This window comes from Lipomyces tetrasporus (assembly GCF_029532465.1).
Source record: "Lipomyces tetrasporus strain NRRL Y-64009 chromosome Unknown POJ06scaffold_8, whole genome shotgun sequence".
NCBI lineage: Eukaryota > Fungi > Ascomycota > Lipomycetes > Lipomycetales > Lipomycetaceae > Lipomyces > Lipomyces tetrasporus.
In genome coordinates, this window is record NW_026611603.1 from 866,817 (window position 1) to 882,410 (window position 15,594).

General features: G+C 49.9%; 8 protein-coding genes across 8 annotated transcripts; 2 read left to right on the forward strand and 6 right to left on the reverse strand.

Moving 5' to 3' along the window:
- Positions 1-248: 248 nt before the first annotated feature.
- POJ06DRAFT_258114 (uncharacterized protein) lies at positions 249-809 on the reverse strand. The gene has a single exon (XM_056188229.1). It carries the CDS (start codon positions 599-601, stop codon positions 338-340), a length of 264 nt encoding a protein of 87 aa, XP_056042280.1. The 5' UTR covers positions 602-809; the 3' UTR covers positions 249-337.
- Positions 810-1,578: 769 nt separating this feature from the next.
- POJ06DRAFT_143077 (eukaryotic phosphomannomutase) lies at positions 1,579-2,618 on the forward strand. Its single transcript, XM_056184553.1, has 4 exons — positions 1,579-1,980; positions 2,031-2,093; positions 2,139-2,367; positions 2,426-2,618. The coding sequence occupies exons 1-4, from the start codon at positions 1,715-1,717 to the stop codon at positions 2,528-2,530; spliced, it is 663 nt and encodes a 220-aa protein (XP_056042281.1). The 5' UTR covers positions 1,579-1,714; the 3' UTR covers positions 2,531-2,618.
- A 34-nt stretch (positions 2,619-2,652) lies between these two features.
- POJ06DRAFT_258117 (uncharacterized protein) lies at positions 2,653-3,584 on the reverse strand. Its single transcript, XM_056188230.1, has one exon. The coding sequence runs from the start codon at positions 3,391-3,393 to the stop codon at positions 2,707-2,709; it is 687 nt and encodes a 228-aa protein (XP_056042282.1). The 5' UTR covers positions 3,394-3,584; the 3' UTR covers positions 2,653-2,706.
- A 341-nt stretch (positions 3,585-3,925) lies between these two features.
- Positions 3,926-4,418, forward strand: POJ06DRAFT_143032 (uncharacterized protein). Its single transcript, XM_056184551.1, has one exon. The coding sequence runs from the start codon at positions 3,997-3,999 to the stop codon at positions 4,246-4,248; it is 252 nt and encodes an 83-aa protein (XP_056042283.1). The 5' UTR covers positions 3,926-3,996; the 3' UTR covers positions 4,249-4,418.
- On the reverse strand, positions 4,328-5,460 carry POJ06DRAFT_143071 (6,7-dimethyl-8-ribityllumazine synthase). The gene is made up of 3 exons (XM_056184552.1): positions 5,161-5,460; positions 4,459-5,067; positions 4,328-4,351 (listed from the first exon to the last, which is right to left on the reverse strand). Exons 1-2 carry the CDS (start codon positions 5,204-5,206, stop codon positions 4,514-4,516), a joined length of 600 nt encoding a protein of 199 aa, XP_056042284.1. The 5' UTR covers positions 5,207-5,460; the 3' UTR covers positions 4,328-4,351; positions 4,459-4,513.
- Positions 5,461-5,482: 22 nt separating this feature from the next.
- Positions 5,483-8,469, reverse strand: POJ06DRAFT_258127 (uncharacterized protein). The gene is made up of 3 exons (XM_056188231.1): positions 8,345-8,469; positions 8,218-8,269; positions 5,483-8,165 (listed from the first exon to the last, which is right to left on the reverse strand). Exon 3 carries the CDS (start codon positions 8,143-8,145, stop codon positions 5,716-5,718), a length of 2,430 nt encoding a protein of 809 aa, XP_056042285.1. The 5' UTR covers positions 8,146-8,165; positions 8,218-8,269; positions 8,345-8,469; the 3' UTR covers positions 5,483-5,715.
- Positions 8,470-9,028: 559 nt separating this feature from the next.
- On the reverse strand, positions 9,029-10,495 carry POJ06DRAFT_258131 (calponin homology domain-containing protein). The gene is made up of 4 exons (XM_056188232.1): positions 10,263-10,495; positions 9,993-10,196; positions 9,369-9,935; positions 9,029-9,316 (listed from the first exon to the last, which is right to left on the reverse strand). Exons 2-4 carry the CDS (start codon positions 10,137-10,139, stop codon positions 9,257-9,259), a joined length of 774 nt encoding a protein of 257 aa, XP_056042286.1. The 5' UTR covers positions 10,140-10,196; positions 10,263-10,495; the 3' UTR covers positions 9,029-9,256.
- A 954-nt stretch (positions 10,496-11,449) lies between these two features.
- POJ06DRAFT_269910 (uncharacterized protein) lies at positions 11,450-13,060 on the reverse strand (the record flags this gene model as incomplete). The annotated part of the gene is made up of 1 exon (XM_056189406.1): positions 11,450-13,060. The coding sequence occupies one exon, from the start codon at positions 13,058-13,060 to the stop codon at positions 11,450-11,452; it is 1,611 nt and encodes a 536-aa protein (XP_056042287.1).
- Positions 13,061-15,594: the final 2,534 nt, after the last annotated feature.

Here is a 15,594-nt window from a genome sequence, read left to right on the forward strand (position 1 = left end):
TCCGCCAGCTCAAGACTCATCGACTTTACTAGAGCAATAGACGCATTATGAACTTTGTTGTCATACTCTGTCAGCTCCTTACATTCATTCTCAACAGCTTGTTGCTACGCAAGCGTTAGAGAAGCTCAGATAACGATCGAGTATAACAAACAAACCTCGGAAGTTGTTTCGGATGTGTCCCCACCAACTAGTGAGAGCACACTCCGCAATTTCAGCCGGACTTCTCGTCGCTTCTCGTGCTTTTCAATAATGGCGACTCTTCCCGCATACCTAAAATAGCATCAGAACTATATTCTTCTATCGCCTTTCTCCTTGATCCCTGCTCCAGCTGGGCCACCTACCATTGGAGTTCATGGTCGTCTTGGTGCTTTCGCATTCTCCGTATTCTAGATAAGGCATTGCCGTCACCGGCAACTACAATATTAATGTACTCTATCGCATCTTCGAGTGTCGTGATAGTCGCTGGATCAACCCGACTATGGCTTTCCCAAGACTGGGCATGAACGAATATATTTGTAGATTTTTCTCGTGTAAAATTCGATGAAAGGTCAGATTCTGTAGGTTTCAATGCCGCCAAGGTTTTCGAGAGATCGCTACTCATCTATAGTTTTCGGGCCGCAGGGTAGATAGATGTCGAACTCTGATAATCTTGTAAAATTCTTGCACGTGCCACGTATGCACGAGGCAGTCTCTTGCTCACGGACGGCAGACGAGGGACGAAGATGTCTAGAATGGTGAGCACGGTGAGAATTGCCCAGACGACACAAACGTTGAGGAAGACGTAAATTTGTAGAAATGAGGGCGGCAACCTAGGTGAATATCTTAAAGAGAGTGGGGACCGAACAGCAGGAGCCATCGCACGAGAAGGTTAGGGTTATGCAGCGTAACAAGCCACCAAAGTTCGGTGGACATGTAGGACGTCGTCCCCTAACTCTGGGGGCGGACAGCGGCACTTGGCGGGAGTTTCCCCTAACCCATGAATGGCCGCGTTAAATCGAAGCAAAAGTCTATCTCCGGCTAACCTGAATAGGAATAGGCACTTTGATCTAGCTGCTTTTGGCTGCAACCGCGACTCGCCGCGCTAAGCGGTTGCAAAGTTGCTGCTGCAGCAACGTTCCTTGCTGCCCCTGGATTATTGCTTTCCTGGCCTTTTCGCTACCTTACATTCTAATTCTCTTCAATCGCACGTTCTAGGCCATTAGTTGTTAGATCTTGCACTTTAGACGAAATCGTTATTCAATTGATTCATAATGTCTGGAATTGTGCCTCTTGACCAGCGTGAGATCAAGGATACCATCGTGTTATTCGATGTCGACGGCACTCTTACTCCCGCTCGTCTAGTACGTGCTCTGGTTCATTCTAACATACGTTGCTTGCTAGGTGGATATTCGAGAAGACGCACACTATATATTAATTTGCCTGGTCGGGCGAATTGTGTGTGAGGAAGGGTGAATATTTCAATGGTCACCGATCGAATTCCAGACCAGGAGCTTGTGGCATCAGATCTATCCTGCAATTAATGGCGCGTTCGATCAATTACATATTGCCACGTGCGCTGGTCCTTCAGTAATACTGAGTAGATAGTGCTTGAAGACGATTGCCGCGTTCGTCGCACAAGCAGGTTCAATAGAGGCGTCTTCTCTAAATACCACCCGGTCGGCACAAGCTACTTTGCAACGGCTACTAACTTGCTTCACAGCATGTTTCCCTCGAGATGCTCACTGTTCTCAGCGAGCTACGGAAGAAAGTCGCTATCGGTTTCGTTGGCGGCAGTGATCTTGTCAAGCAGCAGGAGCAGCTCGGCGAAGATGTTATTCATATGTTTGATTACTGCTTCTCTGAGAACGGTTTGACTGCGTACCGTCTAGGCGAGAAGCTCGCGTCTCAGAGTTTCATTAATTGGCTTGGTGAGGACAAATACAAAGTTCTTGCCAAGTGGATTTTGAAATATCTGGCTGACCTTGACTTGCCCATCATTCGGTAAGCCGCAGGATTATATGTTAGATTTGTAATAACTTATGATTATATAGTGGTACCTTCATTGAGTTCCGAAACGGCATGATCAACGTCTCCCCCATTGGCCGTAACGCCTCGTACGTCATACGCACATTTAAATGATGGCATCTAACAAGATATAGAACCCAGGAGCGTCTCGACTACCAGAAATTCGATCTCGAGCATAGAATCCGAGAGAAGATGGTCATTGCTCTCAAGGAGGCTTTCCCCGATTACGGTCTCACTTACTCCATCGGGGGTCAGATCTCGTTTGACGTCTTCCCAACTGGCTGGGACAAGACTTACTGCCTGCAACACGTTGAGAAGGACGGCTACAAGACCATACACTTCTTTGGCGACAAGACGTTTCAGGTGAGTTGGGCGACTAGATTCTGTCCACATTATTGCCGATATGCTGATGATTCTGTAGGGAGGTAACGATTATGAGATCTACACTGATCCACGAACTATCGGCCACGCTGTCAACAACCCAGACGACACCATGCGTGTCATCAAGGAAGTTTTCCTCTCGTAAATTTATAAAAACGTGTGTCTAGTGTTGGTCGCTACGCGGTTAGATTGCTGTCGCATAAACCTGTCGCGGATTTGTACCTTGCGGAGTGGCTTAGATTGCTATTCATGTTTTGAAACCATAATATAATATTAACCCTCGACTGTGACACTGCATTTTTGTACAACCCAAAAACGTATCTAAGTAAGCAACCGAATGTACGCCAACACCAACGCAAAAGTACCTGTACAAACACCAATCAGCCACTGCATGACCTGGAATTTCACGGCCTCCAACTGTGTCTTCACATTTGCAAGTTCCGAATCGATCCGAGTGTCTGTCTCTTTTATCTTCAACTCGTGCACGGCAGCCTCCTCCCGGATCCTGCCCTTTTCCAGATTGAGATCAAGCCGGACGTTGGCCTGAGTCTTTGCGATTTCTTCTTTGAGCTGTGTCTTCATTTTGTCCATGTTCGCCATTATGCGCTCGTGCTCGTTCTTGACTTGGGCAGAGTCCGTCTTGTCGAGCGTGAGGAGTTCTGACCGCAGCTTTGTGAAGTCTACTTTTTGCTGGTACGCCTGCCTGGATAAGAGCTCCTTGCGGACCAACGTAGACGACAGCGAGTCCACTGACTCGGTAATGACCTCATTCAAAGCTTTCAAAACCGCTTCGGACTGTGCGTGCGAGAAGCCAGCGGATTCGAGCTTTTGCACGAATTTGAGGGTGTCGAAGTGATAATCAGATCGTGGCGATGACGAACTGAATCCGCGACTGTGGGCCGCAGACGAGCCATGCGAGCGAGCAGCAACGGCGGAAGTAATCGATGGGGCGTATGGAATAAGGGCACGCCTTATTAGAGATACTTGAAGTCGAGGAACCATGCTCATCCTTGGCTGTGAGGTGGGGTTGCGTGCGACGGTCGCGATCCAAGTCCGATGAGTTGAGTCGATTCCCGTACAAATCGTCTCGAATATCAGATTATCTGATCCGGAAATTCAATAACATATAATTTCTGTTCGTGTAAATATAGCAGCTGTTGTCGAATTATTCTACTTGTCAGTGAATGAATTTGTTATGGATCCACATGTTGGGAGTTGTCTCGGGATAGCTCGCACGCTATTTAACCCGGCTGTCGCCGAAAGATTCCAGACAGGCGAATTCACCACCTTAACCTCTACTGTTGCCCGTATTATTCGATTAATCCGACATCACTCGGTTCAGTCTTGGATATCGAGAGCCATATTTACTGGCAGCTACCGCGCAAATTCTACAGACTAGGGAGCAGCCTGTGGCGGTGGTTGATCAGTGAGGAATCTTATTTTTGCACGGTTACTATGGTAGTAAAACGAGGCGGACGACTCACGGGACTACAGAGAGATGGTATGTACCGCTTAATACTAGATTGGCCTCCGCTAACGAACCAGTGTTGCATCTGTACCGCTCCTGTCTGCGCGCCATAAGGAAGAAGCCACCAGTATGAAACTCGCGTTATGTCTCTGCGAACGTGTTCGTTGATGTTGACAATAATGCTCCAGGATTCAAGAAATAACTTTCGTATCTTTACAAGGTATGCGATAGCAATTCGCCTGTGGTTGCCGTCTAACGAAAACTTCAGACAACAATTTCAGCAGCATAGAGGCATCTCGAAATCCGACTTTACAACAATCGAATACTTGCTTCGAAGGGGCCGCCATCAGCTCGAAACATACTCCAACAACGGAGTCCGCAACGTTGCCATATAATCATCTGTATCTACGCCAAACCGTCATAGCCTGACGAAAGGCATCCCACAAACCGGCCCTTGTACATATCTCACTCATCTCACTCATCGTTAAAAGCTGAAACCTACGGCCATGTCAATTGCAATACGAATTCACCATTTAACTGTATTATGCTATGCCTATAATCTCACACTTGCACAAACCCATATCATCCGATCATGATCTACCCACGTTTTTATTTTTCATAAAAAATGATTTCCGCACCGGGTTACCGTATTTGGAGCACTTAGATTTTTCCCTGATTCCACAGCCGACTCTTCGCACCCATCTCGACCGCCGCCTCGCCCCAATCCAGTCCATGATTATGGCCGCCCTCGGTCACGCCGGCCCGGGCAAGCGCCTGGGCGTCGGTCAAGCACGCGAGCACACCGAAAATGACGGGGATGCCTAGATCCAACTGGATTTTCATCAACGAGGTCGACACTGCGTCGCAGATATATTCAAAGTGCATGGTCTCGCCCTTGATCAGGCACCCGATGGCAATGATCGCGTCGAACGGTTTTGTCGCCGTGTTTGTCGGTGCGGGCGCCGACGGCTCGTCGCCGGCGAGCAGGTCGAGCGCCGCCGCGCCGGACGTGGTGGCAGACGATTGGATTTGCGAGGCCGCGTAGAGCCTTGTGACGGCGAACGGGAGCTCGTAGGAGCCGGGCACGGCTTCGACGGTTATGTTGTCTTCCTTGACGCCGAGGGCGAGCATGCGTTCCTTCGCTCCCGCAACGAGGGGGCTGATGACCGTCGTGTTCCAGCGGGCGTGGACAATGCCGATGCGGAGATCGCTACCTAAGATAACGTTAACACCGTCCTCGCGCTTTTCACCACCCGCAGCGCTAAACGGTATAGGTGTTGAAGATCACAATGACGAGAGTCAGGTACCAGAGATAGTAGGCTCAATATTGCCGGGTCCTTTGATAGATGCCATTGTGTAATTTCAGGACAATTTGCAGTGTTCACGTTATGTAATTCGGGGCGGTCGCCAATAGCAGTAGACAGTACTGTGAACTTGACGGACCACGTCGAGGGCTTGATGATTCCTCCGGCGGGGGAGTGGATCCAAACAGCAAAGCCGCACAGACCGCCTCTGACTATATTGTCACCAAATCAGACTTTCCAAATGAATTGACGCTAAATTAGTAATGATGGGTACCATATTACTACAGTCACACTATCTGACAATTACCGACACCTCGACTAGTGAGTATGTAGTGACCAATGTATTCATTTAACAAGTCGCAATATACCAAAAACTCAGAATATATCGAATCGGACTCGTAACAAACACGAAATATGCAACCATAGACAAAACACAACGTTACCAAGATGCACCTTTTTCTATTCATCTTCCATGACGGCAATATGTACGCGACCAGTGAGAGACAATTCTACCAGGACTTCACCAAAACACTAATTACTGTTGTTACAATAAAACACTTAACTGTCAGCCGGGGTCTCGCTCGTAGAAGCCAATGCAGGCGCAGAAATAGGTGATAATACACTCATTCCCCGACGCTGCTTCCAAGCCTTCCTCAGCGTGGACTTTTGTCTCCGTAGTCGCTCCCATTCTCTTGACTCGTTATCCTCAATGCCGCCATCATACGGCTCCTCTTGCGCATCCTCCTGATCACCAGAAGCAGTTGATACTGACGTCCGGATAGGAAGCGCCGGTTCAAGTATCTTTTTGTCCACAACCCGAATCGTGTCCGTCGGTCGAGCCCCAGCAGCGCTTCCCGGCCGATGAGTGATACTAGGCTGCTCGTGAGGACGTGTAGCATAGTACGGACCAGATGGAGAATCGGGAAGAGAAGGTGCATTCGTTTCGTAGTGATAGTTCAAGTTTGTGAGTGACGGCTGCGTGGATAGAGTCCTATACCGTGACGGGTTAGCTGCACCGGTCGACAACAGGTGTGGCGCTTGACTATGTAGATTAGCTGGCAGCGCTGGCACTGGAGCGGGGTATGTGCTTCCGCGGACACTGTTCGCCGGAGAAGGAACTCGCCGCGGAAGATCCTGTACGGGGCTCGGCAGTTGTGGGCCAGTTTGCAGCATTTGCTGCATCATCTGCATCTGGAGTCCGAGGAACTTCTGCATCTGCATCTGCAAGTCCGGTGAGATTCCTGAATTGTCGACAGGCTGCATTTGCGGTTGCATTTGCGGCGGCATCGGCATCGGCATCTGAGGAACAGGAGGATAACCGTATGGCGCTGGAGGAGAATGTGACATGGAACCGCGCTGCAATGGAGACACCGGACGCCCATCGTATTGACCAGCTGTTTGCATATGCATGTTCAGCATGCTGCGTCGGTGGAGCTTAGCTTCCTGCTCACGCGCGATCTCATGAATTAATCCTCGGGGTGTTGGCATTGGCTGCTGAAACTGAGGATCAAACATCGGGTCATACATTTGATCCGGAAGGGTCAGTCCACGCGGATATGGAACTGGGGGCGGACCAGGTGGAAAAGGCTGAGCTTGCGATTGATTAGGATAGATCGAAGCAGTCCTTGAGGACATTGGACGCGAGGCAATCGGTGGAGTGCCGCGGTGCCGACCCGGTAGTCCATGCGCGTGGAGAATAGCCAGCGGAATCTCGTCTTCTTCGTCCTCATCATCATGAATCGGTTGTGATGAGCCGGACGACAATGGCGACTGTCCGTTCGGACGGGCAGGGACCAGGGGCGGAGGCGGAGGTGGCCGTATAGCCGAATTACCCGTGACCTTCCGCATTTGCTGTCGATAGATAGCCAAGTTCGCGTCCTGTCGCTGCTTCATCTTGAGCTGCTCCTGCTGCAATTCTGAATCCGAATCCGAATCCGATTTGAAAAAACCCTCATTATCCGAATCGTCGTTCTTGTCGTCATCGTTCGGATCTGGCGTCTCTTCCTGGGTTCGTCGATATTGCTCAAATTCGGAAACCGTCATCACTCGTTTATCTCTAGTCAGCAGCCCTGGCGCAGGCGCAGGCTCGTGGTCTGCTTTCTGCATGTACCGGACGACTTCGCTCGGCAACTCAACTTTAGCGTCCTCGGGGCTGCTTGGTACGCCAGAAGCTTTCAGCGCCTCAAGCGTGCTCCGTCTCTTTAACTCTTCCGCACCCTTTTTCATCAGCTCTGCCTCACTTCTGCGATTACGTTCCGCAAACGATTCGTCGGACTCGTCTCCGTCATCGTCGCTCAAATTCAACACGCTGACGGGCTGGGCCAGTTGTTCAGGCGATTTCAGCAGCATTTTATCTAAAGACTGCGAACTCGCCGATGTCTCCAACCGCCCACCGCTACCATTCCCGTAGTAGTATCCCATTGAATCATTTCGCGAGTGGTGTGCCCGGAACGACAAGAGCTCCTCGTCTGACTGGGCGCCTTGTAGCCGCGGACTTGACCCAAAGTAGCCCCCGTGCGATGGCGACATGGTCTCCGACATTGACATGTCCTGACGGAAGTTGGCACGCGTAGCTACAAAGGCCGCGGCTGACGGCGCGGGAAGGGATGGCGATGGGAATACGGAGACACTGTGGTCGTCCGGCGAAGCCGATTTCTTATACGCTGGCGTAGGCCGGTCAAACACCACTTGCTCGAAGACGTTTGGTCTGTTTTCCTGTCCGACTGGCATCGGGGGCGGTGTGCGCGGGCCAGAAGAGGATGGGATGGTCGAAGTTGATCCACGCACCGAAGCGGACGCGTGGTGGGACGGACCGCCGTATGGACTGGAATCACTGGGTCTCCGATTACGCGACGGCGACGGTGACGTCGCGTTTGGCATCGGATGCGTGTACAGAAAGTCTTCAGTCGCGGCTGGAGGATGGTGTGGCTCTTTGGGATCGTCTGAGGTGTTGTGCTTGCGAGGCAGTATGGACAGCTTGAGAGGCATACCCGACCGTTTTCCGACGTCTGTTGACAACAGTTAGCATACGCGCACTCACAGCAAACATGTGGATCTGACGGGCGTGGCAAGCAAAAAAGATATGCCTTCACGGTGGGTGGTGATGCCACTGCTGAGACAAAAATAAACGTAAACAATCTTCCAGTCTCGGTTGCGGCGAGCCGGTAGTTGCTAGGGCAGAACGTACCTGGTCGAGATCTGGTTCTCTGCAGCTGGTCAATCGGAGCAGAATGAGATGCAACAAGGTGAGCGGAAGGACCGAAAAACTAGTCGAGGTGGGTAGTTAGTTTAGTGTATTTACGCAGAGTAACGAGGTTGTTGAGTTGGTGCGAGCGTCGTCGGCTCACCGATGCAGACAAACGCACGCCCGAACCGAATCCGCGTGTGCTGCCCAAACGGCGAAACTGGAGCACCTAATTCCACGCGCGTTTAGGGATGCACTTTTTGCGGTTCCTGATTACATGACTGGCTACAGCTCGGCCCTACCATTGTTGAAGATGCAAAACATATAAAATCTACAATGCCACTATGCCAGGTTTGTATATTCACGTAGTGTTTATTTCGCGCTACACCGCGGGATCGTTCGCGCGCGGTATCTAAATTGCGAGAACCGTACACTGTCCACTACGCGCCAGGAAACACTTGGGCTGGCCCAAGCGGCTCAACTAGTAGACTGTCACTGCAATCGATCGCTCCACAAGAATATGAAATTAATTTCATATTCATATCGACCAACAAAAACCCTTTCCTCAGGTGTTCGGTTGCCTTCGGCCATGTCGAACATTCCGAGCTATATTTGGCACGTGCGGCTCGCTACTCGAACTCTGGATTTTTAAGTTTTGTGAGATTGATCAGAACACTGCTGCTTGGCTTAAAATGGCATATCTGTCTTGCTTCACATTTCTTGCTAACTATCTTTATACTCTGCTTTCATCCTGCTTTATGCGACCCTCCCAATACATCAACTGTATATGTTCCCCCAACGATAAAACGATAGAAATAAACAAATCAAAAAAAAACATTTCCCATAATAAATTACAATCAAATATTGACAATGAAATAAAGTCTTGACAGTTACGAACGCCCGGCATATTCGAATTCAAAACGTTTCCTCATCGTCTGGGACGCCGTCCGCCTGATCTGGTATCTCAAAGCCTTCCTAAAAACCGCTTAGCAAACAAATCTCATTTCAGTCATACCAGCTCTCATACCTCCGTGGTATATAAGATGTCTTGAATTTGCTTAATCAACAAGTCCTTCTCTGCATTAGCCGGCTGTCCGGACTCCGCCAATGCAGCATCTTCGTCCGCTACTGCCTGCACCAAAATCTCAATTTCCCGCAACTTATTGAAATAAAAATCCCTCTCTCGCTCTAGTCCTTCAGCCTGCTCCCTCAGCGCTGCGCTTTCGGCCTGCAGCTGTGCAACCTGTACTCCTGTCGACGGCGTTCTATTTCTCGGAGCAATTCCCGTCACTGGCGGAGCACCGGAACTCGCCTTTCGGCTAGACACAACCGATGGCGCGCGCGCCGCGGCCGGGGCGGCCGGGGCAGACGAAGTCATGCCTTGTCCCTTACGGCGCGCGACAGGATCATAGTCGCCGCCTGGGTAGAACTGGTCCCAGAATTTCTTGACCCACTGCAGGAATTCGAGGTTGTCCTGGAACTTGCATTTGGTCAGGCGCTCGACAGGAATAGTCTTCTCAATTTTGTGGTGTAGGAAGACTGCCTGCAGGACTTTGAAGTTTCCGATATATTGGTATTCCGAGTTCACATTGAACTATGTACCATTAGCCAGCTGTCACGATAAAAGTTGCCCAGGATACCAGGAACGTACCTTGACTTTGGTCATTGGCACGTCGCCATAGATGCTGTCAAAGATCTGGCACAGCGGCGCACCGGTGCCACACTGTTCGACCCTTGTGAGACTAAGCTGCAGCAGGTCGTTCATCCACGATATTAACTCCTGCCTAGATTCACCCATGTTGAATAAAACTACTATCTATCGAAAGATGTTCGTGATCCTGATAGGTATCGACAGCTGCGACGCGTTAATTATGAAACGTCCCAAGTCTAACGACAATAACAAAGTAGTATTCTAGCTTACTGTCGTTAGTACTTTATCGAAATGATCTAACTGAACGCGACGACTCTCGTCGAAACCAGAAGTCGTTCCCGCCTCAGGACCGGCAGCATGCATACCTTACAATATGATCCAAATAGACCTTCAAATAATGCTTCAAGCACAAATCGACACCGAGCACGGTTCGCTATGCTTTGCGGACAGGACAAGTAGAGAAAACGTCGATTTTTTGCAACGACCAAACTCTTGGTTTTGTTTACGTTACGGATTGGGAGAGAAAACCACGACTGGCAAGCCGCGCCAAATTCGGTCAGCGTGTCATCCATAATCACACGTGACAGACTGAAAATGCCGTCCCGGACCCGCACGCCAGCGTCAAACATTGATTTTACAAAAACAGCGCTTACACTGTTTTGGAGCATATACTACAGACATGTCCCCATTTTGACTCTACTTGAGTGGAGCGAATTTGGTGCCTATATAAATCGTTTTGTGTTTTCACACCTTGATAAAACACGGTTTTGGCTGCGTCAGGTTCTGACCCGTTCGCTCCTGCGCCCGGCCGGGCGATCACTCGCTGCGTGGGAAAAGAAAAAAGTATTCATCCTCGTGTTAACGACCGTCAATTCGTAATATAAGGCTCGACACATTGAGCTGGAGGGCCGGGAAGACCCATCTACGTACGATTGGCACAAGGGCTACTGAATAGCATAGCTCGCCACAAGTTGGACCGCTTGATTTATTTGATTCAACCCCTTTCGAGCCTTGCCAAGTAAATCAAGGAAAAGTGAAATCGCGGCCCTGAGACAGCTGTCATCGGGTTAGGGCGACTACTCTACAGAATTTGCGACAATTTTGCTACGAGGTCGGCTGTCATCAAAGTCTTTATCATAAACCCAATCTTACACACTTTCATTTCTTGGTGGTCAAGCCTTGAACACTTTAAACAAGACGCCGCGATGCGAATAAGAACTGAAGGGCCGGTGCAGCAGCCATGATTATCTCTATAATATTCTAAAATAACGTACAAAATTATAACAAAGATGACAACTCAATAGAATGCATGACAAACGCGAAACAAACCAACAATTAAAACACACTAGCTCGCATATTATCGATTTTATTGTACATGATGCAATCAAACAAGCACCCAATAACCTGAATGTCCAAACAAATGCTGCCTCGCGGTTGCTGACGGTGCGGGCACTATTTTAGAAGCCATTACTATCGCCATTACTACCGCCGAAGTTGCTGCTCTTCTTAGACTTGCTGTCGGAAATCTCCTGGGCGACACTTTCAAAAAATTCCACGTTCTCGGCGATCATTTTGTCCCGGACCTCTGCGACTTTGGCTTTCTTCTCAGCCCACAGATGCACGGGAATGAACGAGATTCGCCCAAATGCGTCCATTTCCGATTCGCCCGGTTCTTGAAGCCACATTGCGTCTTCCGGGATTTGCGAGTACGCTTGCGCAATGGTTGAATTGGCAAGTAACGGGGTTCCAACAATCAGCGCCGTCGCGACAGTGGACGAGGCCTGGTGCAGAATATACGCCTCAGATCCGAAAGCGGGGATCAACGTTACTGACTTGCCCAGATGTTCAAAGTATTCTGGGAACGTCAGATCGCGAACATAGACAATGCGACTCTTGATTGCCTCAGGCACGGAGAGATCGTCTCCGGAACCGACAAGATGGAGTTTGGCTTGAGGCCGGGCCTGCTCGTACTGCTGGAAAATGCGGTCGTAGTTACGCCGCCATGGCTCATACTTTCCTGGAATCGCGGCAAACGGCTCGACAAAGTCGACTTCAACGTCCTCCTTATTCGCCTTAAAGACTGGGTGGATGATTGGCGCCTTGTAGACGACGTTCTCGCTGGTGCCAAAGTATGTAGGGAAGTTCTCTCGCACGAACTTTTGCACGTGAGGAGCCAGGACGACAATCTCCCACTGTCCCTTCTCGATCCAAGGCACCATGTATTTGATCTGCTCGGTGTACTGCGAATTTCCACTTGGTCGAGCGTCCCACTTGCTGGGCTCATGCGCGATGCATTGCACGCGAGTGCCGGCCGCTAGCCACTTGGTGATGGTCTTGTTCGCCTTGACAATATCTTCAGGACAGCTAGTGAGAAACAGAAAATCCGGCGTGCCAAGGTCAGGAGAAATTAACTTTTGATCGACAAGCTGCAGTCCGTATGGCTTGGCCTCCCGCTCGAGCAATGGGCCGACACCAAAGCGGTTGTATCCGGACGGGCTGGCAATGAGCGTCACGTTCGCGCTCGGTAGACTCGAGAATGCATGCAATAGTGGAAGCACAACTTCAAAATGGTATCGAGGGATGTTCATAAGGAAGATATTGACGGAGCTGCGCTTGTCTGTTGTTGGGAGTACCGGGTCCTCCTCGACTGGCGGCTCCTCGATCGCAGCATCGGTCGCTTCTGGTGCTGCAGGAGGTTCCACTGTAGGTACTGAATCTACGACAGACTCAGCGGCGGGTGGTTGTTCGACCGAAGCGGGAAACGGCGGAGGTGCGTCAGACGGGAACGATGGCGGAGAAGGAGGCGGAGGGGGAAAAGACGCAGGAGCTGGCGGCGGTGCTGGATTAGAAGCAGAGTTCTCAGACACGACAGCCTTGCCGTTGTCTGTCACAGGCTCGGGGTCCTTCTGCCACGGTGGCACATACTTGAACCCGGACGGCGTATAGTTGGCCTGGTCGAGGGCAGAGCGGGTTGACTTAGGAGTCGGGGCAGCGAACAGAATGAGGAGGACGACGCAGGCGCCGATAATGCGGGCAGCGTGCCAGCCGGTGAAGCGGAAGGACGGCATGAAGCCTACAGGATCAGGACGAGTGCGAGCTGAGAGTGAGAAGAGAGCGCGACAGGAGGCAAGATGTAGAAGGACGAGCAGAGGCGGCGGACGGCAAGAAATGAGCAGCACTGTGCAGACGACAAATTGTCAGTCTACAGTCGGCTTGTGCAGCCGGGTTGTGAGCGGGCCGCAAAAAGCAGATTACAATTTCTGGATGCAGCACTAATGCGTTCATCAGGGTGCCGCCATCTGTACTGGTGCACAGATTGCGAGCATTTATAGTTCGGTTTATCCGCATATCGCGCACCAGAAAAACGCTCAGCTAGGGTTCACCTTGAAGCTGCCACCTTTTTGGCTTCCCACCCACTCGCGCCGCATAATCGTGTCAACCGTATGTGCATTCAACTGTCGCCACAGCCGTACACCACGCAGCACACAAAGAGCTGACGTTGAAATCGATTATGTTCACCAGAATGTCGTTACTTCCATTTCGACTGCATGAGCAACACCCAACATGGGAGACCTAATCCTGTCGAGAGCCTAATATCCACACGATCGACAATTGTCTGCGCTTCGCTCGCGCGCCTCCGCTGGAGCACATATCACATTCTCATATAAACACTGCTAACTCCTGGGTCGCAGTCCCGATCAGCCCCGATCAGGCATATTTCTTGCCCATCCCGACGGTTTGTGCGTGGCTGTGGCGGTGAGCTGTTAGACAGCATATTGGAGCTTCTGACCCGGCCATCTAGGCCATGGCTAGTCGGGTTGGCTCCTGAAAAATTTGTCTGCTCGGAATTTGGTCCGGCCCCTGAAATAGTTTAGTGTGCTCAGTCTATCTAGATTTCTTTCTGCACTTACTGTACTCTTAGCGATTCGCAACACCTACTCCACATAAGAATGCCACTCTAAGAACGGTCCCAAACCATAATATTCCCAAATTGCCCCATTCATAAGCTCCAAAGGATTCCAGAAAATTGCTGACTCTGTCACAATGAAATTTGCATACAAATGCCCGGCATCGCTGAGAAGACACCCTGATATAAGTGCCTTTCACTGTATCAAGTCGGAGCAATATCTGAGCATGACAGCCTCATTGAACGAGAAAAGAGCAAAAAGGGAAGACATCTGACCCAGTAGCAGCTTCACGAGAAATAGAGTCTGGGCCAGACTGAAGAAGACTGTCAGGCACCGTCATCGCGAGGAAGACTTGTGGTCTGAACATCGACAGATATGCTCCATGTAATGCGAACAAAGGTTCTAAATAAAGAAAGTAGAGTCTGTATGACAGCGCAATCTGTGGAGCCATGGCAAGACGAAGTTATTCTAACATGAGAGTTAATCCTGTCGTTAGTAAAGAAAATAGCGGATATGCGGCTATTGTTGGTCCTGTAATGATGGTTGTGAGAGACAGAAAGACGAGAGTGGACACCTTCTTTATATTTGGCTCACCAAGCGTACGTCAGGCGCGTACACTATTGTCTCGTACTGCTTGATACTGAATACGCAGGACTGCAATAGAGAGATTAGAGAGATTTAGCAGCCTGTTGCATTGCATTTCATAACGGCGCCACTTGGCCTAAAACGGCAACCCCAACTCTTATGAAATCTGGGATATGAAATACGCTTGAGCGACATTTAGCACTAAGTTACTGAAATTTCACGCGAGTTTTAGTGGCTGCGATGGGCAACCGTTGGTGACGCGTAGAAAACCAGCTAGGCCAGAATCCGAATTTTGCCAATGGGGCTAGACCTGACTGGGGCTAGCTGAACGTACCAAACGGAACTAGTGCAATTTCATAACGATTGCATAGTAATACGCAGGGTTAAATTGCCGGCCAACGTCATAATATAATTTTTTTGCGATAAAGCCCTCGATTTCAGCCTTGAGTTCAATATCTGTGACTAGGTTCGACAACACCCAAAATGCACCAGGAACCGGATTCGACTTTGATCCAATTAAAATCGACATGAAAAACCTCGCAATATCCGTCGGCGATTTGTGTGCGCTAGCAATGCAGATATCACAAAAGGAAAGCATGGACGACTACTCTACGCGAGACGGGTTCATGAAAACTGAACCCAACTCGTCCAGCACTTGCTATTCTGCTCTCCGCCCTTCCTGTTCAGAAATCGAGGAATATTTCTCGCGAATTTAGGCAAGGGTTCTTCGAAGAGGAGAAATGGTTCGTAGATCTTATTGACGGGGAAGCCGGGGCCGAACAACGCTTCTGCATAGGCCTAAAACATGCTACCGTTGTCGACAATAATCATATAAATATCTCTCCGTCGCATTTCGCGCACCGTGACTTGTCATCGATACGAGTTAGATATGCCGATTTCATTGTGTCGGCTATGTCTGCGAATAATGGTTTAGAACTCAATACAGTGTTGATCATTGCACGAGTTTTGCTTGGAATTGTAACGGATTTAGTGAAGCCAAACAGTGACTGTGAAACTTCTGTTGAAAGCTGAAGAAGGAGAGGCCTTTCTTGTTGAATGTCGGATACCGAAAATCGGAATCACCCGCGACATAGATGGTAAAGATCCAC

Excerpts from the sequence above, each read along its gene's own strand:
- POJ06DRAFT_143071 (XM_056184552.1), bottom strand. The coding sequence starts at position 5,206 with ATGGCATCTATCAAAGGACCCGGCAATATTGAGCCTACTATCTCTG. Across the intron at positions 5,068-5,160 it reads TATTGAGCCTACTATCTCTG|GTAGCGATCTCCGCATCGGC; the intron begins GTACCTGACTCT and ends ACGTTATCTTAG.
- POJ06DRAFT_258114 (XM_056188229.1), bottom strand. The coding sequence starts at position 601 with ATGAGTAGCGATCTCTCGAAAACCTTGGCGGCATTGAAACCTACAGAA.
- POJ06DRAFT_143077 (XM_056184553.1), top strand. The coding sequence starts at position 1,715 with ATGCTCACTGTTCTCAGCGAGCTACGGAAGAAAGTCGCTATCGGTTTC. Across the intron at positions 2,094-2,138 it reads CCCATTGGCCGTAACGCCTC|AACCCAGGAGCGTCTCGACT; the intron begins GTACGTCATACG and ends AACAAGATATAG. Across the intron at positions 2,368-2,425 it reads TTGGCGACAAGACGTTTCAG|GGAGGTAACGATTATGAGAT; the intron begins GTGAGTTGGGCG and ends ATGATTCTGTAG.
- POJ06DRAFT_258117 (XM_056188230.1), bottom strand. The coding sequence starts at position 3,393 with ATGAGCATGGTTCCTCGACTTCAAGTATCTCTAATAAGGCGTGCCCTT.
- POJ06DRAFT_143032 (XM_056184551.1), top strand. The coding sequence starts at position 3,997 with ATGTCTCTGCGAACGTGTTCGTTGATGTTGACAATAATGCTCCAGGAT.
- POJ06DRAFT_258131 (XM_056188232.1), bottom strand. The coding sequence starts at position 10,139 with ATGGGTGAATCTAGGCAGGAGTTAATATCGTGGATGAACGACCTGCTG. Across the intron at positions 9,936-9,992 it reads TGCCAATGACCAAAGTCAAG|TTCAATGTGAACTCGGAATA; the intron begins GTACGTTCCTGG and ends AATGGTACATAG. Across the intron at positions 9,317-9,368 it reads ACATCTTATATACCACGGAG|GAAGGCTTTGAGATACCAGA; the intron begins GTATGAGAGCTG and ends AGCGGTTTTTAG.
- POJ06DRAFT_258127 (XM_056188231.1), bottom strand. The coding sequence starts at position 8,145 with ATGCCTCTCAAGCTGTCCATACTGCCTCGCAAGCACAACACCTCAGAC.